This window comes from Petaurus breviceps, unplaced genomic scaffold (assembly GCF_028583685.1).
Source record: "Petaurus breviceps papuanus isolate PSGF00001 unplaced genomic scaffold, PetGlider_PUasm1.0 76, whole genome shotgun sequence".
In the NCBI taxonomy this organism is placed as follows: domain Eukaryota; kingdom Metazoa; phylum Chordata; class Mammalia; order Diprotodontia; family Petauridae; genus Petaurus; species Petaurus breviceps.
In genome coordinates this window covers 12,072,536-12,098,137 of record NW_027186473.1, presented here as the reverse complement: position 1 = coordinate 12,098,137, position 25,602 = coordinate 12,072,536, and the positions used below count along the sequence as shown (strand labels likewise).

The window sequence follows — 25,602 nt, the reverse complement described above, 5'->3', positions numbered from 1 at the left end:
CCCCCCCACACACATAACTCTTACCAATGTGAAGGCCCTGATGGAAAACTTCTGGCTGTCTTCAGTGGGGGTGGCTGGGTGAGGGCAAAGAGAAGAGATGGAAATTCATTCAAGGGCATCCCTGAGGAATGGACATGGGACCAGAAGGACTTGGAATAATGAAATAGAGCAGGACAGGACAGGGGAGTGAGTGGTTGGGGTTAAACTATATAGAACACAGAGGCAATGCAAAGGCTGGGATAGGGGATAGGGTGGGGGTTCTTAACCTTTCTGGGGTTCCTCAGAATAATAGCTTTAAATGCAAAAAATAAAATCTATACAATTATGAAGGAAATTATATTAAAATATACTTCTCCCCCCTCAAATTGGATTTTTTTTAAATTCTTGGACCCCAAGTTAAGAATCCCTGCCCTAGAGAGTCATGCAAGTTAATGGACATCTTTCTCAGTAATTTGGTTGCTAATGCCCCTCACAAAGCATATGCTAGTGCAGAGGAAGCAATGACAAGAACACTGAGATCAGATTCTGCCTAGCATAGATTATCTAAATCATGGCACGGTGTGGCTTGTCTCTGATTCAGTCCCTGTTCAAGAATAAAGTGTCTTTCTTACAGAGCGCCGAACATCCTAGGAGACAAAGTCAGGCAGGGGTAAGCATAAAGCAAAGACTGGAGTTTTCAAGGCTTGAGGAGGGAGAGAAGTTTCAGAGCATGTGAAACCAGAAATGGAATGATCAATAAGAGATGAATAAAATCTCAAGGCAATAAGGAGGGGCCATTTGAGCTAGCATAAATTTGTGGTGGATCAAATCAATATAATTTCCTCCAGCAACAACCAGTCACTCATTCCAATCACCTTATTATTGTTGGTATTTACTCAGGTTCCCTTTCTAGACTTCAAAAAAGCCCCTTAACAAGACTACTTTGTGAGAAAAGTCGTGTTCTCCTAATACTCTGAATGAGGAAGGGGGTGCCCTTGACTACTTTTTCTACACTACTTTTTTTAAGAGTTCTTTCCATTTGTATGAAGTTTGGGTGCTAAGGCTTCATCAAGAAATGTATGTTTCAGAGCTTTCTTTAAATCCTTTTCAAGTTTTCAAGGTTTTTGTCAAGAATCAGTGATGCATAACAATGTAAGAATCTTCCTCCTAATTACTCAAAGGCTGAAAACTTTTTTTGGGGGGTAGGTAGTGAGGGTGGGGGGAGGGCAGCACACTAGTCTTTGCCAACTAAGGAAACAAGGAACTGGGATGGAAAACATTTTCAGGTCTCCTTTTTAAGTGAGAATTTTTCTAAGTAACTCCTGAGATGTTTGCCTATTTCAGATACAGAAAGAGACATACTGCATGAACCACATTTCGTATTTTTTAAAAGTGGTTAACATGACAGCATAGAAAAAGGAACTGTTTTGACACAATCTAATGCTTAAAATAAACAGAACTATCACCTACTCTCATTCTCCAGCTCTTGGAACGCTACCCCTCCATCAACTGTCTCTATTTTGTTGAAAGTTTGCCCCCTCCTTCAAGGTCTCATGATAAAATACAGCCTGCTCTGTAATCCTTTCCAATAATCTCCTATCTCAGTCAGTAATGATCTTTTCTCCTACCTTCCTCTTGGTGCATAATATGGTACCTGATTTGCACATCTTATGTGCAACTTACCATGTATGACTTTTTTTTTATGTTATAGCATATCCTCCTATTCAACTGTGAGTTCCATGAAGGCAGGGACCTTGTCTTTTTTAATCTTTGTATCTCTTCCAGCACCTAGGAGGACTCTGCACAAATTAGGTATTAAATAAATGTTTGTTGTAATTGAAAAACAACAGACCAGTATTCAGGAGCTATTCATGTTTTCAAAACCATTATTACATGGGATATCCAATAATTTGGTGACCGCTTATATTTTTCTACTCTTTCCTCCCTCCACTAAAAATCTTGTGAGGTGGGGGAACAAAACACAATTTTAATCAGATGTGCAGGAGTGAACATGGGCAAAATCAACATCAATTTTCAAATTCCCAATGGTATGATAACTTTTCACAAAGTACATAAAATGAGCTAAACTGTTATGAAATGAATTTTAATATCATTCAGATCATACAGTATGATAATATGACAAAAAATAATGAATGATGAAATGTGCTTAAATCATGATGGGCATGGTGGAAGAGACTAAATATCCCCTTAAATTGCATTAAAAAGAAATATACCTTTAATGTTACCTTTAATAGCAAAGTTAAAAAAGGCTGAACTCTTGCCAACATCATTGGAAGCCTTACACTCAACAGTGCCATTGTTTTTAAATGCACTGGAATCAATGGTGCTTTCAACCACTATTTTTCCAAAGGGTGGAAGCATGGATGAATTTATCTTCACATCCACTGGCAGAACAGATGTTGAACACCTAGAAGCAATTAACAAGGATTCTTACTACATAAAAAAAAATCTACATAAATCCCTCCTACATTAGAAGATTTAACATCTTAACACAAGCTTTCTGCCTTATTTCCCCCCCCCCAGCAACTAATTCTGAAATGGGCATTTATTTCATGGAGCTTATTGCATAGTTATGAAGATCTGTTAATGGGGCATCTACCAGGAGCACTCTCAATTCTTGATTTTAAGTATTTATTACTCAAGACTGGAGGGTGTCTCTCTCTCTCTCCTGAGCTTAGCCACTTTGCAGTCTGGTCTACCTTCCAATAATGCCTCAAAAGGGCACCACATATCAATGACCAAGTGAGGGTTATTGTAGGGTTTCCTTAGTACAACAATGCTGGGATAACCAATAGCTACCTGAGTAAAGTACTCTCTAAGTGTCTTAAAACTCTGCCAGACCATCCACTAGTGCCCAAGGTGGGTGAAGGAGAGAGGAATGAGATAGCTCCCCAAATACAGTATGGAACCATAAAAGCTCTTTCAGTATCTAGATTAAAAGATGTCTCCCATCTGCTACACTAAATCTCTAAGACTTTACCTTTCTGGGGTTTCTTCACTGTAAATAGTCATCCCCCCTCTGAGTTCCAGCTCTGAAATTTTGATTCTCGAATCACAAAATTATAATTTTTACTGACTCCAATCATGTCCAACTGTGCTTTGAACCTAATTGTAAAACAGTATTTGTTGGATAAAGTAGCACCAATTAATTTGTTAGCTTTCAGGTACTATGAAAAGTCAATTTAAGGTACGAGTGGTTTTGCTGTTGTTCAGTCATTTTCTGTCACAAATGACTCTCTATGACCCTATAGTTGGGGTTTTCTTGGCAAAGATACTGGAATGGGATGTCATTTCCTTCTCCAGCTTATTTTTACATATAAGAAAACTGAGACAAACAGAGATAAATGACTTGCCCAGGGTCACAGTAAGTGTCTGAGACTTAATTTGAACTCAGGAGGATGAGTCTCCCTGGTTTCCTCACCCAGAGCCCTATCCACTACACCACCTAGCTGCCCAAAGGGATCAAAGGGTTAAGTGTGCAATGAGACAAACAAGAACCCCCCAATAAGAACAACAAAAATACTGTGTGTGCTCTGTTAATGCTCTATGTAACCAATCAAGGAGAGGAGAGTCTTTTTAATACCCAGCTTACAAATACTGTATGCATGCTTGTAATTGCATGATCATTACTTTTTGGCATCTTGGTAATTAACTTTTGAGGTAATTTTTTCATGATCACTCCAGCCACATTTCCCACACATATTACCCCCTGTGTATAAAATGGAAATCTAATTACTGTGCCCTGGAAAATTGCTTTATCTACCTGCAGGCTAGAAATTGCATGATAAATCCAAAAAAGATAACCACCAAAATAGAGAAGTCATTCAGTAATCATTTTTCTGGAAATAGAATTGCAAAATTAGTATCTACCAAGGAAAACACAGCAATTATCCACCCCCTCCACCCCAATCAAAAAGCTACGCCAATAAAAAGAAAAATAGAAGATTTTATGCGTATGTGTGTGTATGTGTATGTGTAAATGTACTCAGAATTCAACTGAACAGAAGCTGTTCCTTTTGAATTTAAAGTAGTGCCAGAAATAAATCATCTCACCTCTGCTCAGTTCCTGGACAAAAATACCAATCTATTGTAGGTTTGGGAAACCCTGCTGCCACACACTGAAGCAGACCATTCATGAGTCTGTCAGATGTAAGAATCTCTGGCTTTGCTGCAAGAGAAGAAAAATAGTCACAATTCAGAAGGCTTCAAATGTTCACTTGCTCAAGGTCCCCTTCCTTCTTTATCACAGGTTCTCAGAGCTAGAAAGGATCTTGGCAATAGAACAGGGTCAGAAGACCTGAGCTATGGGACTGTGGGTAAAACACTACGCATACCTCTCTGGATCTCAAATTCTTCACCTATAAAATGGGGCTAATAACTAACTAAACAGAGTTACTACCTTTTGTTATCATTAGACATTATTGCTCCAAAGTACAAAAGCAGAACCAATGAGTTGAAGTTACAGGTAGACAAACTGTAGCTCGATAAAAGGGAACATAACCTAAAAAGTTAGAGCTAAGCAACAATTGAACAAGCCACCTAACTAACGAGGGAGTGAGCTCCACATCATTGGGAATGTTCAAGTAGAGGCTGGATGACCACCTGGCATAAAAGCTGTAGAATGGATTCCTACTCTGATTGAGAAACTAGAGTAAATAACCATGAAGACCCCTCAAGTCACGGATCCGGAATGCAAAGAGACTGCAAAGGTTATCTTCTCCTGGAAACCCCCCATTCTCCAGATAAGCAAACCAAGGCCCATGGAAGTGAAAGGACCTGCCCAAGTCCCTTCCAAATCTCACTTCTGGATAAAAAAGGGGTATGCCTTCAGGGCAAGATTGCCACATTCCCACAGGAATCCGAAAGGCTGAAGAGAAGGGGCAGGTGAGAAGAGCCTTCCATTCTATCCCTTGGGACATTTTCCTCTAAACACAAGATGGTCACTAAGGTCCCTTTCTAGAGCCTACTATCTTTAATATTAAAATATTCAAATAAGAACTGTAATGGGGAAGAAGATGGTAGAGAGGGAATTTCCCACTTCATATTTTATTCCACATATAGGCATTCTCTTAACCAAGAGCTGAGTAGGTCAATGGTTCAAGTAAAAAGCTGGTTTGTCCTACCCAAAGGGATTACCTTAAAATGGCACATTTTAACAATGACAGTGAAGCCTGGAAAAATGCTCAAATTCCTCCTTAGAGATTCAAATAAGGTGTTTTTCTCAGAATAATCCAATTAACTAAGTAATTGTTGGTCTGGGTTTTTGTTTGTTGGTTGGTTTGGGGAGATGCAGTTTTGCCTGGACTGGTTATTTAATCAGAGTAGGGAACTTGTGGTGTGGAAAGTCCTACTGTCCTCTGCGGAAAGGTTATTTACGGAGGTAGGACCTGATAGCCCGTGTTTAAGGATCTGAAAGGTGGTCTTGGGGAAGATAGAGTAGACTTGGTTCTGTTTGGCCCTAAACGGCAAATACATAGCAATGAGGAGAGGTGACATAAAGGTAAATTGAGGCTTAATATCAGGGGAAAAAAGTAAAAAACAAAAACAATCTCCTTGTTCCTGTAGGAATAGGATAGTCTGTTTCAAGAAGCAGATAGATAACCTACCCCAATGTGAGGACTTTTAAGCAAAGACTAGATGACCCCTTACTGAGTATGGAGATTCCTTTCCCATATCACTTGGGACCTGATGACCCCTGGAATACCTTCCAGCTCTCACAATTCCAATGAGCTGGAATTCAGTTTCACAGGATCATCTGAGGTCACTGAGTCACTGCCTTGACCGCTGTCACATAATTAGCTTGGGTCAAAGCAGAACTTGAATCCAAGCTTTCCTGACTACAAAAGCCTGTTCTTCTGATCCTCTAAGCCTTTTTGCCTCTCCATGGCTAATATCTGTACTAGGATTATCATGTTTCAGATGGGTTATTGGTCTGTAAAAGTTGCCCCCATGAGCACAAATCACAAATTCGTAATAGAACAAATAAAAACAGAAAATGTTAACTTGTCAGACTATTGTAAGCACTCTGTAGGTTTTGAAACAATACTTATGTGCAGACTAGCATTAATGATGCCAATAAGTGGAAGTTTCCTATGCAACAGAGTATTCCTACTAGTCTAAGCTGGACATTTCTTATGTGGCTTGAAATAGTGTTTTTCAACATCTAAAAGCTGTTATTTTCAAAGAGGGCAGGTATGTCATTTTAGTTCTACACATTATAGATGGCCATTGCAATATTATTTAAACAAACAGCATATCCTGGATTTGCAATATTACAATGTCACTAGCAACCAATAGAAAATGCGTGACCAGAGGAAAAAAAGATTGAGATTTTAATCTTTGGGAGTTTATTTCCTGAAAGGGTAGACACACCAAGAAAATGACAATTTCTTTGTAGGATGATTCCTGCAACACGCCTTCCCCAAGGCAATATGTCTTGGCACATGATGAGCATACCACCCCATCATTTAAGCCTGATGCTGTTGGTGGGCAGCCCCATGAAGTGAAACACACACACACACACACACACACACACACACACACGTATTCTCAAGCAATCAGAAGGTAGGAACACTCAAGCACTGGAAGCCCATGCCAGCTTTCACAAATAGAGCAAGAAGACAAAGCTGCACACCATGCATGCATCCATCTGGCAAGTTTCATTTAATTATCACAGCCAACAATGTAATTGGGCTGAAAGTAGGGCATGGTGCTAGCATACTGGAACCTGGTGAGAACGCTATTCTCTGTAGGTGGTTTGGTGTGTGGCTTCTCTGTCTTAAGCCTCATCCAGAGTAACAATCACTCAAGTCCCCAAAGAAAAGCTTCCGCAATGGTGGCTCTCTAGGATATACAAGTACCCTAGTATGGACTGGGTTGTGGGTGGAAAACTGCTATATGAATATGTCTCACATAATCAGAATGAGCTAAGTATATTGTCAAAAAACGAAAAGCTAAGTTTCTCTGCAGACTCTAAGTCTTCTCTCAATGCACTATAATCCATTAAATATGCATTTCTTTTTAAAAAGACATAGTATCATTTGAAAGACTACTGAGAACAAATCCGAGTTATGATTTCCTAGGTATTCTATAATGTGCTGGGGTAAAAAAGAGGCACTTTTATTCTAACACAGATAAAGTGAATAAGTTGGAGATGTAGACAAGGTGCTTAAGTAGCACCTTGAAAGCAGGGATTATTTCAACATTTTTGGGGGGTAGGGGGAAAGGCAAGGCAATTGGGGTTAAGTGACTTGCCCAAGGTCACATAGCTAGTAAGTGTGCCAAGTGTCTGAGGCCAGATTTGAACTCAGGTCCTACTGACTCCAGGGCTGGTGCTCTATTCACTGAACCACCTAGGTGCCCCAGATTTTTTCAACTTTTGTCTTTGTTTCCCAGCACTTAGCACAGTTCCTGACACAGAGGAGGCATTTCATAAATGCTTGCTGATCAATATTTTCCTATAGAGATAAAAATGGCACTGTGGAAAACCAGGGCATACTGCCCTCTTTAGCACTGGAAGACTCAGTTATCCTACCATCACCAACAACACTGATCGACTTTAGTAGGCAGTTTTCAATATTCCTCCTTAAACCACAAAACTGACCACATTACCAAGAAGACTGGTGATATTACTAAATGTTCCCTTTGATTAAGAGGAGATTCTGATAAATATTCACAGCTACCAAAATCTGAGAAAATATTTAAGATCAAATTGGAACCCCAATGGCTAAGTGGTGAAAGGATATGAATAAAGTTTTAAGAACTAAAAACTATTCATTAAATTTGAAAAGCACCTCCAATTCACTAATAATAAGATAAATACAAATTTGTTTCCAATTCTCCTACTATGAAAAGTTTTGCCATGAATACTTTGGTATAGATAGGGTCTTTATTCCTGTCTCTGACTTCATTTCCATGTTTTACCAAAGATGACTAATCAAGGTACAGCAAAAATCACTGTGCTAGAAAGGAACAATTAATATGATGAATTCAGAAAAGCACAGGAAAACTTCTACCAACTGATGCAGTGTAAAGTAAGCAGAGCCAAGAATGCAATATACACACTGACTTGCAACATTCAATAGAAAAAGCAAAAAACTCCAAACACTGTGTAATTACAATAACCAAGTGTGGTCTGGGAGGAGATGAGACAATGTATCTCTTCCCTTTTTTTGTGCAAAGATGGATGACTCTAAGTGTGGAATACTGTATTCACCACCAGGCCTAGTTGGTTTTGATTGGTTTTAACAAACCACTATTTTCTCAGTCTTTCTAAATTTTTGTTACAAAGAATGATTGGATAGTGGTTGAGAAGTGGTTGGAAGAGACAGGACACATTTAGAAATGAGTCATGTGAAAAATATTAAATTGGAGCTAATCAACCAACAGGTCCTCAGAGAATCTGGAAGGCATTTAGGCCACTACCACTGGGACCATCCTAATCACACACACACACTTTCTCTTAGTCATTCTGGCCAAGCATTGATATATATTCCACCTTCAAAGATTCTTTATAAAAAGGGGGTACAAAAAACACAGAATCGTAGATTTCAAGTAGGAAAAAACCTCAGACTTCACCCTCTGGTCCACTAGCTCATTTTACAGTGAAGGAATCTAAGGACAATCAAGGTGAAGTGATTTCACTCAAGATCATATAGGTAGTATGAAGTGATTTAAAACCCATGGCCTTCTGAATCAGGGTCTCCAAATAAACATTCCTTTGCTTGTGTATTAAGAAAAAATGAACCTCAGTTCACTCAATTAGTAAAATCAATAGTGCTCAGGATCAGATAAATAGCATACCTACTAAAAATAACATTAAAAAAATTTTACTTGAGTTACTCTAAACATTGTAAATTAGAATAATTTGCCTTCAAATTCCAGTAAATGATATTTCAAACCTCATACAAAATATACCTCAAACCACAGCTCATTTCCTGACAAGTAGGGGTGCTTCCCAGAATTCAGGTAATTAAAAAAAAAACATCTCCTAATTGAGGTGATTGTTCTAATAGGAACTAAAGAAGTTCATTTAGTCTCCAGGTGAAATGGAAGATGAATGTGGTTACATGGGACAAGTTGTCCTCAGAGAGCCAGTGACTGCGGTCAGGTACTTGGGGTACCCAGTAGCTGAGCTGGGCACACACTAGTAAATTTCCGATAGATACAAGATCATGCAATTACTCTTGTGGCCTATGGGTATGAACTTGTAATAAAAAAAGTCATTAGCTGGCGATGTCTCCCCTTCAGGAAATGGGGTTGGGGAAGAGTTGTGATATGAAATAACTCAAAACCAGAGGCCTATTACACACTCAATCTTAGCTTTGCCAAAATTTCCATTTATATTGTTAGTATTGAACTAGATATCTCTGTAAATGGTGGAGGGGAAGGAGTTTGAGTCAAAAAAAAAAGTCTGAGTTCCAATTCCAGCCTGCTACTTGAATAAATGAAATTTATAAAGTGCTGATGAGGCACAAAGCACAGTGAGCTAAGTGCTTGGCATACAAACAGAAAAGATATTCCCTGATCTCCAGGAGCACACTTTCTAATAGGGGACGACCACCCACTGAGGAGGCTTTAGGTCAGACAGAAAGGCCCCATGGTCCTTAGAAGGAAGAGGCAATGTAGATGGGAACACATTGTCTTTAATGTTATTTCCCACTGATGATGAATCATTTAACAATCCAGGATTTTTGGTGTCAAGGACTTTCTTTTCCAAGTCTTAAGGAAAGAAGAGAGAGGACCTAGGTTGGGCTAGTCAGGTCAAACCATCACCACCACCACCACCATCACCTGTCTTCCAACCTGGATGGAGACAGTCCAAGGCTTTGAATGACAATATGACTGATCAGTCATTTGTTGTTGGGTAGAAATACTGACTTTCTCTAGGCCTCAGTTTTCTCATCTGTAAAATGAAGAGATTAGACTAGATAATCCCTAGGATTTGACTAGACTGGTCTCTCTATTCCTCACCCACACCTCTAATTCCATGCCTTTTCATTGGCCACCCCCCAAGCTTGGCATATGCTTCTTTATTCACATTTGCCTCACAGAACCCTTACCTTTCTGTAAAAAGTCTGTAAATGCTTACAAATATATGTGCTGTCTTTCCCAATGGAATAATAAGCTACTTTATAAAAGAGAGAACATTGCATTTTTCCATCTCAGAGCCTAGCATTGGCCCTGGAACATAGGGGGCTCTTAATAAATACTTTTCACCAGATGATTACAATTACTCAGCTCTGAGATCCATCACACATCTCACATTATTGTTACAAGGGATCCAATGAGATATGCAGGCAAAGCTCTCTGTAAACCTTAAAGCTCTATAAGATAAACTAACATTATTCAATAATGAAAAGGCCTGACTTGATAGTGCCTTCTCCAGTATTCTGTTACATAGTAGAAAGAGTACTAGTGTATATAACTGGCAGTGACAAGCTGTGTGACCTTAAACAAGTCTCTCCACATTTGAGGGCCTCAGTTTCACCATCTGTAAAAATAAAAGGAGAAGGAAGACTGGAAGGGATCAGCCCTACAATCTCTTCTAGCACTAAAATTCTTGTGATGGTTAACCACCACTAAATGCTCCTTTATTTTCTTGTCACATCTATGGTCTCACAGTAATTACAAGAGATGCTTGCCACTTCAGAGTCTCAATAGTCAGTTATCCAAACATTCCCAGACCCGCTTCAGAATCCCAGGCTCTTTGCCAAAGGGATGGTAGGAATGGCTGGTGGACAGATTGAAATCTTATGCATGACTTTTTACAGTAGCAAATAATTGGATGGAAATAGAGTGGTGACAATCAACTGGGGAGAGGGAACTGAATAAACTCTGGTAGAAGAAGTGTAGTGCTACTATAAAGTAAATTCTGAATGCAGAATGAAGAACTTGAGAAGATTGGTATGAACTGATGGAGGATGAAATAAGCAGAAACTAAAGTACATTATACACAATTACTACAAGGGTGTCAATCACAAGATTACTAGAAGGAAGGCAGATTCTTATGCAAATTAAAAACTAATAAGAGAATCCAAGAACAGATAATGAATGAATCATAACCCCTTCTCTCAGCAAAAAAATAAGACATTATATAGGTTATCAGACTTAGTCACTATACTCAATGTTTTTGTTGAAATTTTTTTGCTATAAGGTGGTGGTGGGGGGTCCTACTTGAAGAGGAGAAGGGAGGGAGGGAAATATTTCCAGAAATTTCTAATGAAATGTAAAGGGCACTGACGAGGCTTTTTTACTTATGGATCTATAGATGCCTATGGACAATACATGAATGGCCATCTCTATTAGGGGTTCTTAACCTAGGGCTTGGGGGGGGGAGCAGTCCATAAACTTGGAATAAAAAATATTTTAATAACTGTATTTCAATATAATTGGTTTCCTTTATAATCCTAAGTATTTTATTTTATGAATTTAAAAGCATCATTCTGAGAAGGGATCCAGAGTTGTCACCAGATTACCAAATGGGTGTCTAACACAGAAAAGGTTAAGAATGCTTGGTCTGTGCTTTTAACCATTCTTTGAAGAGTATTCACTAGGTTAGGAAAATAACTTTTGCTTGAATGCCTTCTCCCTAAAATCATTTAAGCCATTCTTTCCCTGGATTTACCTTTGGCAAAAATGAGTAAAAGTGGACCAGGTTTTGTGAGAGGTTTGAGGGGCACAGGAAATTTTCTCATCAAATGGCCTCATTCTGGGCAATTTATCGCTTTGGCTGCTTCAGTATACTTTATGATCTATAAATAATCACTAACACCAGACAGGATGTTAACTATATGGTGTAGTGATTCAGAAATAATACATTATTTAGCATTTCCTCAAATTGTTTCGAAAGCCTCTATAAGAGCTAGCCATAAACGCAGTAAAATCAGTGGCTCTGGGAAGAGTTAATTTAATACCATTTTGGAATCCAATCTAACTGAACATTTATGATGTCTTATGTGACCCCAAGGATGAGTGTTGGGTTTATTAGTTCTCAATCTCTTTATCATCCTGCCCTACTTCCACTGTTAAAGAGTTGAGTGTGAGAGAGAGGGGTACTCCAAAAATGAAGAGAAATTCATTTATAACTTCAAAATAATTTAAGCTATTCATTTACCCCATCTAATTTAATTAAGGCTATTAAAGCAGAGGTGAACTCTGACTTCAAAATGGCATCAGGTAGAGAGACTAAAAGTACCATTTCAATATTTCTACTTCCTTAATAGTGAGAACTCACATTTATATAGGCCTTAAGAGTTATGAAACACTTTCTTCACTGTGACCTTGTAAAGTAGATATTTTAAGGGTTACTACCCCCATTTTATGGTGGAAGCAAAAGCTCAGAAAGGTTGTAACTCAACTAAGGTCAAAGAGCTCATAAGTGCCAGAACAGGGACAAGGGCCTTATATTTCTGAATCCAAAGGGGTCTTTTCACTAGATCTTGCTACATGATCTTCTAAAGGGGCTTCTTCTAAGGGGCTCTTACTCTAGGCTTCATGTATAGATTAAAGGGGTCCATGAATTTAGACAGAAAAATATTGTTGAGAACCCCATTTTAAAGAGGTTCTATATTCTGGAGGGGAACAGTCACTGGATTTTAAATGTTTAACCATATTTTAGTTTTCAGAAAGTTTACAAATGATTCAAAGTATAAATAATTCCAAGTGACTAAAGACAAACTCTAAAACTGTTTATAGAGGTGGCATTACAACATTAGAATTGACCAAGCTAAGAAAAGGGCAGAAATGAGCCTTTCATTCTATTCTCAGTACTGGATCAAAATTATGCCATATACATTCTATATTTAAAGAACTAGAATTTGCTTTTCTATAGAGGCAAATAAGGGAATAAATATTTCATCTAGGTACACCACAAGCTACCTAGATAATCTTGGAGAAGGCATTGGTTCACCTAAGTATCACTTTCCCCCTGCCTGTAAAAGGAGATACAAATAGAATAAAATTGTTCAAGAATAATACCTGGGAAGAAATTGCTTTAGACCCTACTTTTTATAAGTTTATTGGCCCTTATTATGAAACTACAGGTAACCCCAGGCGATGCCAGTGGGCACAAGTCCTTGACAGGATTTACCAAATTAGAAAGGCTTCAGCTTATAGACAGCTTCTGAGCATCAGCTTAGGACAATATGGCTTATTAGCCAATTCTAATGATTTTTTTTTTATGTCACAGTAGCTCCTAGATATTATCTACTAATTGAGGTAGCACGGTGTAGTAAAAATAGCCACTGAACTTAAGAGTCAAGAAAAGACCCAAGATCTCAGAGCATTATTAAGCTATGCAACACTAGCTAGAAATGGGAACAAATTTGAGGAACAAATGAAAATATGTATTTCAAGCCTTAGAGTGTTTTTTTAAAATTATTTTTGAAAGGTAATGTTATAGTTTAAAATAGTTGGGTCTTGGAGTCAAGGGAGAGCTGGTCTGTATCCTGCCAGTTACCTAACAAAGACTTATAAATCAAACTTTGGTTGGAGTATACATTAGCATACCAAGTATGCTAATAACAAATAAGCAAATTCAAAGTCTAGAAGTATAGATTTTGAGCATGAAGGGGCAATGAGGTCCATCTAGTGAAACTTGCTCACTTTATAAATGAGGAAACCAAAGTCCAAAGAAGAAAAGGGATTTCATTTAAAGCTAATAAGGGATTTTTTCAGCTTCCTCAATGAGCCAGACTTATAAATGGCTTCCCAGACATAAATTGGATTTTCTAGAATTCAAATATTACTCAGTCCAAATTATACTTTCCCTAGGTTTCTTAGAGGTAAATCTATCATAACAAATATGTACTAAATGACAAATACGAGGAGTTTGGGAGTTCAATATAAATTTTGCCATTTAGTCATTATCATTTAAAAAATTGGCTTCTCTTTCTAGAGTAGCAAGGGAGGGAGTGGAATGCATCGTGGTCAACCTTGGCTATTATAATGACAGTGTTACCAGTTTCAGGTTTTCTTTTGTTTTAAGGAACAAATGGAAAGCAAGGAGATGCTGATCAATTGGGGAATGGGTAAATGAAGTCTGGTAGAGAGGAGAAAACGAAGTCTTATATGAAATACTTCAAAGTGAAACAAGCAGAACAAAAGTGACACACAATATCTATACCAACACAATTGGAGCTAACACCACCAACAAATGGAAGCCTAAAACTAGTTAACACTATAATTATAACAGCCAAGGCTGGCCATCATGTATTTCCCTCCCTTCCTTTCAAAGATAGAGTACTGGAGGTGTGGAATATGGCATATGCTATCACAATTGGTTAACGTGCTGATTAGTTTTGCCAAACTCCATTTCAGCTTTTTTATTTTTTTGCTACAAGGCAGTGGCTCTCTGAAGAAGGGGGGCAGGAAGGTAGAGGGGGCTATTTGGAAATTAAAGTAATGTTTTTTTTTTAAAAAGAACGATCAAGATATGAATAATTTTTAATTTAGCTTACTTATATAATTTTTTAATGTCAACACAATTTTTACCCTCATCCCTAGGACTCTGGGCAAGTGACTTACCCTCTCTGGAAATCAGCTTCTTCATGAATAAAATAAGATGTCAAACTTAAATGTGATCATGTTTCCAGCCCTCTAAAGTGGTATGTTCTTAACTGGGATTATTTGTACTCAAATTGCACAATGGAATGAAAATTATTCTTCTTGACTAATAAATTCATAGATGAAAAACATGAGAGAATGGACAAAAGTGTCTGAAGTTTAAAAAAAAAAGGCTTATTCCTAATGCAATGTCCTTAACTCAAGTAAAAGTATCTTTCCAATTAAAAAACAAAACACTTTACACAGTTTGTAAAGAACTGGGAAACATTCCAAGATGGAGAAAGTTCTCAATTTCCTACAATAATGCTACCTCTAAGCTCTTGAATACTATAGCTCTGGACAATGCCTTAAATTTGTTTCAGTGTTGTTTTCAAATCTGAATCAGAAAATTAATGGGCTGGAATCCAGAAAAGACTAAGTTTCTTTGTCCACATGGTAGGGGGGAGGTGGTGGGGGAAGAAGAATCGAACAAGGGGCTGCCACTTTGAAAGGAAATCTATCTCCAAGTTATGGATAGAAGAGAAACTGACCCAAAAAGACACGAGAAAGCAAGAAAGAGGTTCTGAGAGCATGCAGATTCGACATCCAGGTCCACCCACTACAAAAGATTTGCTTTGGTTTTAAGAGAGCACGCAGTTTTTGAGATAACAGGACTACAGATTACATCTATAAGCACTCCCCAACTCTATACGGTCCCTTTGAAGGAGTCACCAGGACCAGCTCACTCCCACAGGCACTCTTCCCCTTGCCTCCTCACCACTGCACCTGAGACTACCCCCTTCCCTCTCTTCCCTGAGTCTCTCATAAGAATGATTTCCTGTTCCCTAAACCACAAAGTTCTCAACAACTTTTAACATCTACAAGTCTCTTTCCTCTTCTATGAAATGGGGACAATCCTTGAGCTACTACCCTACTGTACAAGGTTGTTAGGAGAAAAGTGAATTGCAAAAAATGAGTATTACTACTCTTCCAATATTCCAAATTCCAAACTATTGGCTTCTAAATGACTTTTTTGAAGGTAACCCATTAAGGAACTGTTGAAAGCCTGTATCATACTGACAATTATTAGCATTTCCCCATATCTGTCACTAAAGTTATGTGGGCTTTACTCAGAGATCTCTTATCTCTACAATTTGGATGTTCCTTCTAACAATGTAGATCACAAAACGACCACATCCTCCCACAATTTCACCATAGGGTGAATTCAATGTACCAAGGACCTTTGTTTTCTCCAAACATTATCATGGCACCCATGGAGCACCCGCATGTCCACCTGCCATCCCTTGCTCTTTCTAAATGACCGGCCTCTCTTCTACTTCCCCTGATAACATCTTTTATTCTTGTTTTTCTAAGTTCTTCGCTGGTTCCAGGTTGTAGCCTACCAACATCCACTAGAAGATGTTACTCTGTAACATCCATTTTCAATTCTTAGAGGTTTGTCAAGTTCCACATCTTATATCCCTACAGCAATACCAGAAGAGTTTTGGAATGAAGGAGGTGGGCCTCTGTTTCTTGAAAAAGTGCAGAATCAATTATGGGAGTTTTGAAGTTTCCTAGTCAGTCTAGTCTATTCTCCTATTCCTGTTTATTTGGGGGTCCAGCTTGTGGTCCATTTGTATTGTCTATCCCAGGAAGGCAGGCTGATGAATGAATAAGCATTGTCAATTGTCCATCCAAATGCACGTGATAATCTGAGCTACCGATATTTTTCATCCATGTATCTTTCCAGTGATGAAGTAGGCCAAACTCTTCTGAGTGGTTGTCAATTATCTTCTGTTCTACTGATTCAGCAAGAACAACGTCATTAACACAGAGTAGAACTGGGATGAAGCTACTAGGTCCAGGATTCTCTCTCCATCCCAGATTCTGTGCGGAATCTCTTCCATCACAGCAGCCAAGACCTTTGGTGATCAGCCCCTTATCTTATGCCTCACCCTCATGTTTACGATGAGGGAGGTCACTGAGCATCAGGGTTGTTTCATTTATTTTTGTTGGCATTATGGTTTTGAAAACCACCACTGAAGATGTGAAGAAGTTAAAGTCTCCATTCGTGGAAGAAGAACCCATACTAATACCAATCTTCTCAAGTATACTAAAGTGAGCTCATAAAACCCCAAACAGACATGGATTTTACAGTAAAAAATCAAAGTTTTCGCACTTATAATTTATGCTGTCAAGAATAAAGCCTACTTTGAGATTTCTTGGCTAGGCTTGTACATGTGTACCCTGTGCTATCATGGCAAAGAAGTCCAACCACAGAAACTCCCTCTATCCCTGAGTAACTTACTGCCACTCAAAGTGGTCAAGGACATTTAGAGGTTAAATAACTTGCCCAGGGGTCACATGGTCAATTATGCAGATGCAGAACTTGAACCAAGTACTGACTGACCAACCCCAAGGCTAGCCCTTCTTATACTATCCCATTTACCATATTGAAGGATGTGATGCACATCAAACTGTTCACTCTGAAATAGATACTATTTAAAAGGCAAAGAAAATTTATTGCAACTTTTGCAACCTCTGAATTTCCACTGTCAATAACAAATACATGAAATTTCTTTTTTTTTTTAATTTCTATCATGCCTAAAGATTTCTTAAGAAAAGGGAAAAAAAGCAAACCGACTTGGAGGAATACCTCCAAGATCATCCAGTAATAAGCAGCAATGACAAAAAAATGAACTCCCAGGTGTTGGATTCTTGCCAGCAGTCCACACTATTTTTCTTAAGATGACAATTACCATACAACATTTACACAGCACATTCTATTCTTTACCTGTTAACAAATATAAGTCACTTAGAAAAAAATTATAAAGAACCATTCAGTTTTACTTACTCTTTACATAAACATTAAATGTTACAGAGGTGCTGACATCTGAATTAGATACTGAAAAGGTATAAGGGCCTCCTTCGGTTCCCTTTAATCTGTTAAGGTGAAGTTCACTTACATATCTACAAAGAAAATAAAAATAAATGATCACAGACCTGTGGAATCATGCATTTTTCATCATCTCCAATTGGAAATATGCCATTTTAATCACTTGGAAAAAAATAATCAAAGTGTTTAGGGATCCTTTTTACTAGGAAATTCCATCAGTCTAGGGCTTGGGATCATGAATTCCAATATCAAGGATTGTATGCTTCTGATCTTGAAACCAAACAAAATCTTGAAAAAGTCAATTTTGTATATCATAGGTGAATCAAATTTTTGTGGGTGTGGCTAAAATAAGTTTCTAAAACCATAAATGTAGGGGAAACAAGGTACAAAAAATGATAGCAACTGATTTCCTAAATTATAGGCAATATATATGCATAAAAATATATATAAATACATGTAATTCAACTAACAAAGTAGGCAGTTGACTTGTATCTAAAATAAAAGGGTTTTTTTTGCTATCCTAAAGTGTCCATTTATAGATAATTTAATCAAAGTATTGCAAATTGCTATCCATTGAATTTTGATCAAGCAGAATGAAGATAAAGGCCAAGATGATAATATAAGGCAATGGGGAAAAAAACAGATTTACAAAAATTCTATTCCCAGGGGCGGCCAGGTAGCACAGCGAGTAAAAGCACCGGCTCCAGTGTTGAGAAGACCTAGAGATCGAATCCCGGGCTCAGACATTCAGCACCCACCCAGAAACACCTGGCCATGTAACCTTGAGCAAATTACTTAACCCCAATTGCTTAGGGGCGGCCAGGTGGCTCAGCGAGTAAAAGCACTGGCTCCAATGTCGGGATGACCTGGATCAAATCCCAGCCTCGGATACTCAGCACCACACCCAGAAATAACTGGCCGTGTAACCTTGAGCAAGTTACTTAACCCCTATTGCTTTAAAAAAAAAAAATTCTATTCCCTACAATTGTGCTGATAAACAATTATTGATAACATGAGTCATTTACTCAGAATTTACACCTAATTATTTTTTCCTGTGCCCTTGTCTCAGGAGGAAGAAGAAAAAAAATTATTAGAGGTGTGTGTGTGTGCGTGTACGTGTTTTAAGCAAAAGTATGTACATACATCTTCCAGGCTTTACTTTGAAGTCAGTCAACATTTATATACTAATTTTTCAAAATTCTGAAAAGAACCCCAAGGTCTTTGAGGTCTGATCTATCTTCATACATAGTTGTCAAAATATGAAGCATTAGTTATGAAAAATTACTTACAAATACAGAAAACCGTATTAGCCTTTTCTGAAAAGAAATTTCAACAGTTTAACAGAAAGGGTCTTCTATTTTACTTCAAGCTAAACAGAAAACTCAATTGGCTAGAAGGCCCCATTCCCTCAAGAATCTTAACTTCTCTTAGGGCACTTAATGACAGCCAGAGAATAAGATATCTGTGTACCTGTTAGCTCCCCCTACTCCACCCACTTCCCCAACTAGATGGTAAAGCTCTGGGGGAAAGGACTGTGCCTTGCTTATAAATCTCTGCATTATTAAATGAAAGTTTTGTTACATTACAGATAACAATCACACTGTGTAAGAACCAAAGAACAAAGTACATCCCAAGATTTTTCTCAAATATTTCAAATCCCAAGTATGGGGTCTGCCATCTTTGTTTTACCTGATAGTGCTCTGATTTCCTGGCTTGGTATAATCCTCCCACTTGTCAGTCACTGTTCCATTCATATATATCCACTGAAGCTGTTCGGGTTTGGGAAATGCTTCATATTCTACCACTAAGTCTATGTTTTCTCCATCATTTATAAAAATTGTGGTATTCGTCTTGGGAAAAATGTTAATGAATCCTTTTTCTAATGATAACAGAGAAAAGAATCAAGGGAAAAAGTTAACAATGACATTTCCCAAAGCCTCCATTCATTAGACAGAATTCTCATTCCATATAGTTTAATTCAAGCCCCCCAGTGAATAAAGTCTTTTTCAGTATGGAAATGAATTCTTTTACCACTTCATTCATTCATTCATCAAATAATAGTCTATTTTGAACAAGATACTGTATAAGATGCTTGGTATACAGAGAGGGTGATAGACTAAGTTTCATCAGACCATAATTCCTGTACTCATGGAGTTTACAATCTAGTAAGGAAAAAAGACACAAACCTATAACTACAAATACAAAATTTTATATTGGTACATACTTCACAAAAGAGCTTTCTTTTTTTTTTTTTTTAAAGCAATCAGGGTTAAGTAACTTGCTCAAGGTTACACAGCCAGTTATTTCTGGGTGTGGTGCTGAGTATCTGAGCCCAGATTTGATCCCCTGGTCATCCCGACACTGCAGCCAGTGCTCTTACTCGCTGAGCCACCTGGCCGCCCCTAAGCAATTGGGGTTAAGTAACTTGCTCAAGGTTACATGGCCAGGTGTTTCTGCATGGGTGCTAAGTGTCTGAGCCTGGGATTCGATCTCCAGGTCATCCTGACACTGGAGCCAGTGCTCTTACTCGCTATGCTACCTGGCCGCCCCCACAAAGGAGCTTTCTTAATGCCATAAGACCAAGAAAACTATATTACCTTTGGACTGCCAAGATAAAAAGGTGAGTTACCTGAGATTTACTGGGAGAAGAACCAAAATGACAATAAAAAGCATCAATTATGACTATGTGAGAAAGTAAAGATACCACCACCAAAGCCTAGAGAAGTACACAGAAAAGGGGGGAGGGAAGAGTTAGAAGGGGCACAGAAACAACTTAATTATCCTGTTAAAGATGATATACACATTTTGAAAAACAAACTGCAAATGACTAGGTTTGCAGTTCCATAATCAAACATTTAAAAAATTTCCAAATATTTTTTCTGTGCTGAGAGTTGTCAAATATGCAGCAAAAAGCAAAAAAAAAAAAATACTATCTTACTATATTTGAAATTTGCTGCTATGCACAACATTTGATGTTAATATTACAAAAATCTGTTTAGAAATGGAATCCAGAGAACCTTAATTCTCTATCCGCAAATAGTATTCTTTATCTAGGAATGGTCAGTTCTTTGTGATGTGAATCTCAATTAATATGTACTTCTAGGAGTTAGTCTTAAATTTACTTGTTTAACATGTTCGTTAGCTTTGGCTTTATCCCATTAAAGAAATTAAATTTGTTGGTGAATTGTTTTCATCTCTCTTCCCTTTTTTATATAATAGGATGGCTCTTTTATGTTTTGGGAAATAAAGGTGAGGTAAGAACAAATATTATCAATAAACATTTTAAAAATAAAAAGTAAAGTTTCATGGGAAACAGCCAACTCCTCACCCATAAATTTCATAGAGATTATAAACTATTAAAAAAACAACCAACCAAACAGATCCCAAAATTCTGTCCATTGTACTATTTAGATCTTTTAAAGAAGAATATAAATTGACTTAGGAAGGGTCAGCTCCTAATAAATCACTGAAATGCCTCCCTTCACTTCCATCATAAACCACAGTGGAAACTACAAAGTAATTGAAAACATTCTGGTCAACTACTGGACAATGACTTCCTAAATTAATTTAGGTTAATTTCAAAAGTAACAATACTCTCTTGAAAATGGATAAATCCTCAGGTTCTCAGCCTCATAACTCAAAGTGGTATTTGGCAAGATGTCCAGAAGTGTTTGCCAAAAATATTTGCATTTAAAAGATTTCTCTCAGGTTCTCTATGTAACAGCCTTATCTTAAATCCCCTGTGGTTTTTCCCCTGCTATCTCCTTTTACATGCTCAGTGTAATTTTTTTGCAGTAGATACATCACATTTCTTACCCAGGAAAAGAAAATATTAACAGAATTACATGATTCCTTATAGGCTTCTATTATAAAGATACATACCTGGGATCTCTGCATTAGGAACTGGTTGATAGCATTTTCATACCCATGCTAATGAATTGATCAGTGGCTTTCCTCCCTCTTTTCCAACCCAGAGGTCCCTTTGCCCAACCACACCCCACCAAAAACCACCCACAAAACACATAAAACCGGGGTCAGGTTTCAAAGCTCTATGCAATTCCAGCTATGCATCATTGTATTCTTGGAAACCGATGAATGGATTAGGGGAAAAAAATCCGATTACATACCAAGATGTGCTTAGAACAGTTTTACTAATTGCTTTCTGAGGTTGATATCATACCAACATGCTCCCTAATCAACTTAGCTAATTAGCACTTATGGAGTTTAATATTTAAAAAGCATGGCCTTCTATTCAAATTAATAAAAGGGCTTGCAATCACGTTTGGGGCCAAAATAGTCTCCTGTCTCTGTATTCTGGCACCATAATTGTTAGCAAAGTATCTCTTCTGTGTTCAATCTGATGAAGTATTTTCCATTATGATATTGAAAGAGAAGCCAAATTGTAAAACAGCAATTGAACTAGAGTGTGCCACAAACCTCTAACACTGTCATAGAAAACATTTATTGAACAAACTTAAAAGTGAAAACAGAATGAAACCCAATACCACATCTATTGGGTTGCTACCATTCTCCACAAAGGACATCAGCTGAGCTACCAGCACTGATGAAGGAAGACACACACTGAGATTCTGGGATGGATTCTGAAATAAGCTTGATAATCACCTGGACCTCAGATTTCACTGCTATAGAAAATGTCACAGAAGAGGAAATTCCCTTTATCAATGTTGGCTGTTACTTTCTCTGCAACTTAGGGTCATAAGGAATTGCCTAGAAAGCTGAGGGACTGATTAAGCTCAAGACTTCATGGCCCTTTTCACTGGTGGAGTGTGAACATGAGTCTTCTTGGCTCAAAGGAAAGCTGTCTTTTCATTATTCCTTGTTGTCTCTGATACTGAATATGACAGAGAAAAGTTTGGATTTTTTTTGGGGGGGGGGGGCTGAAGGGGGAGTGAGAAGTGCTGCTATTTTAAACTCTGGACCTTTCTCATTGAATCAAATTATCTAAAACTATTTCATCAAACCCAGTTAACATCATTCACCTGGTACCAGAATGTTGGAGTTACCTACAAACGTTCATAGAGTGGTGCTGACTGGTCTAACACCTCACCTACATGCAAAAAATCATAAAGATGATGGCAACTAAAGCTTGTAGAGAAGACAGAGGAGAGAAGGAGTAACTGGTACTAACCATTTTAAACTAAATTTTGCTCCTTATTTTCTCCCTCTCAGTAGTTCCCTTTACCCTCTCAAGAGCAGTGGTTGGTTTTCTAGTGGTCTTCCAGTCAAAGGAAACAGTTGCAACATACAAGTCTAGAACCTAAGAAGGACGGACCATCAATGGAGTGTATCTAGCTTGAGAGAGAAGAGGTTTGGGAGGAGGGCATTTGAGCAAAGGATCTGAATACCTATCACAGTGCAAAAAGGAGAGCTCAGTTAGAAGAGAATATTAAAGAGAATCCAACCACCTTGTTTCACGTTAGAGGAAACTGAGATCCAAAGACTAATTACCAAGTCACATAGCTAGTTAGTGGCAGAGACGGGATGTAAGCTAAATTTCCGCATTCCCCGAGACTATTGTTTTTCCCCTACAGAGCAGAGTAAATGAGAGCTGAACGAGTTCATGATGAAGTGAGTTAAGACAGGAAACTAATCTCACCACCTAACATTTTCTGAGAGGTTAAGAAGTACTTAAATTTATCCCTTTATTTAGGTCTCTAAATTCATCCTGAGCTCACAGGATAGAATATAGGACATGGAGTCAGGAAGACCTGAGTTCAAATGTGACCTCAGATGCTAGCTGTGTGACCCTGGGTAAATCACTTAACCCTGTTGCCTCAGTTTCCTCATCTGTAAAATGAGCTGGAGAAGGAAATGGCAAACGACTCCAGTGTCTGCTAAGAAAACCCCAAATGGGATCACAAAGAACACAACTGAAAACAATGGACAACAAACACATCCTATGTCCTACAATAGCCTAGGTAGACCACATGGCTGAACTGAAGATAAGATGCTTCACTACATTGACAACAGTTAACTTATTTACACCTATACACCACTTCCAAATTAAATATGTTTAATTAAATTATTAGTTGCAGCTTACATTGTATATAGTAGAGAATGGCAATGTAAATGCAACCACTGTCCTAGAGATTGATATTAAAAGGTCAAAGAGAAAATATAAAGATACAATGCCATAAGAGGCAGAGTGGTTTAGCGGGCAGAGGGCTAGATATTTGTCAGGAAGTCCTTCCTCTGAAGTATGCTAGCAGCGTGACTGTGGTTAAATCACTTAACCTCTCAGTGGCCTAGGGAAAGCACTCAAATTCAAGTTAGAAATGTGCTATCCATCTGCAGTCATTGTTTCTTCACTCCAAACTGATGAAATCATAGATCCAAATTCTGCCTGACCCTAGCTCTCCACCCTCATTCTTCCCAAAAGGCTATCTCATCCCAGTTTGGGAACCTTAGTTTCAATTACTCCTCTACCCCTTTCAAACTCAGTGGGCTTCCCAGAAGGATTAGTCCATCACAGTGATGTCAAATAAAAACTGTTTGTGAAGATCCCTGTGAGCCACATCTAGACTCAGAAAACCACATATTAACATCATCTATGTTCAACTGTGTTTTTATTTATTTTCTTAAATATTTTCCAATTACATTTTCCCAACCAATTCTGGTCTTCAAAAAGTATCCAAGTCCTCAGGAGGCCCAGAAGGCAAGTTACAAATACAGCATTCCAGATGAACATGTACTGCATTTAATAAATACTTGTTGACTGTAATGAGGGTGGGGGAACAGAAAAGGTCAATAACTGTCCTAGGACACTAGCATTAGGTTTTGCAGTAGATGAATTATCTCCATTTTTTAAAGTAGAATCACAAAAGAAGTATGAGATTTTTCTAAATTGGAAGAGTAATTTTATGTTGGCAAACTTGGTTGAGACTTGTATGAGGGGGGAAAAAAACCTCCCACACAACCCACAGGTCTCAACTGAAACAACCTTATTTATGTCTTTACACACCCTTTTAGAAAATTTTAATTGGTATAGTTTGGCCTCTGTTCCAGCATAAAGTGGTTACAAAAATATGGTGTGCCCACAATGGTCTATTTCAAAGAAAAAGTTCAACATTCCATTTTAGTTATGAAAAAAAAGAGTACCAATCCCCCAATTTCATCTCCAACCATAAACAATAATTTATATATTCCCACATGCGATATTTACCTACTACTTTTAAGGTTGCTGTGACATATGCAGGTCCAAAAGTATTATTGGCAAAACACATGAAAACTCCAGAATCGTTAACTCTCACTGAACTGATTGTCAATATGTCCTGACGTTCATAAGCGTAATCACCAGAATGCCTGCTTTGAGTATGTGTACTAATCTGTGGGTTAGAGAAGAGGGGAAAGGGGAAAAAAAATCAAAGATTAACATCTAAAAGAGATGCAAAATCTTTCTTAGATAAATTAAAAATAGCAGCAATTAACTTCATCATATTAATATTCATGTCCTACATTGCTTAAGAAGGAATAATAAGGCATCATGACAAATCTGTCACTGGAACCTCTCTTCATATTACAATACCATATTGAAAGTATATCATTATGGAGGAGAGAAAAGAAAATGCATATGAATACATTTCTTACAAATAAATATGGAATCCAAAACTCAAAATACCACAAAGATCAAATTTATAGCCTTTATGACAGTGAATCAACCCTCTATAGAATATAAAACAGATGTCTATCTGTCTTCTCCAATAAAATGTAGGCTCCTTGTGGACAATTTATCTTTGTATTCTAAAGCACTTGGTGGACTGTAGCACAGATGCCTGAAGATGCTTAACAAATTCTTGTTGATTGCTTGATTGATAGGTTAAGGCTGGTAAAGCCTCTAAATTATATGGGATGAGGAGAATGGCACACCCAAATGAAAAGTAAGAGAATGCTTTATAGGCATTCTTCTGGGTTTTCAACACCTTTGTATTAAGTGATGTCTGCATCTGCTCTGGAACAATTACGAAGTCTAGGTCTTATTCAGCAGAATGTTGCTCAAAGTTGAAGTAACTCCCATGATGCAAATGAAAGACCACTGGACCTGGGAAACCTGGATTTAACTCCTAACTTCAGATACTTACTAGCTGGGCTTACTAGCTCTCTCTCTCTCTCTCTCTCTCTCTCTCTCTCTCTCTCTCTCTCTC

General features: G+C 37.9%; 1 protein-coding gene across 2 annotated transcripts in view; it reads right to left on the bottom strand.

Moving 5' to 3' along the window:
* KIT (KIT proto-oncogene, receptor tyrosine kinase) overlaps nt 1–25,602 on the bottom strand; it is a 97,920-nt gene that overhangs the window by 18,404 nt on the left and 53,914 nt on the right. Inside the window, exons 5-9 of one of the 2 annotated variants that reach the window (XM_069105252.1) lie at nt 24,624–24,786; nt 19,130–19,319; nt 17,399–17,514; nt 4,054–4,168; nt 2,214–2,407 (exon numbers count right to left, since the gene is read on the bottom strand). In XM_069105252.1, the coding sequence (XP_068961353.1) occupies nt 2,214–2,407; nt 4,054–4,168; nt 17,399–17,514; nt 19,130–19,319; nt 24,624–24,786 (778 nt within the window). The remainder of the gene's footprint in view (nt 1–2,213; nt 2,408–4,053; nt 4,169–17,398; nt 17,515–19,129; nt 19,320–24,623; nt 24,787–25,602) is intronic. The other variant, XM_069105253.1, reaches the window with a different exon arrangement.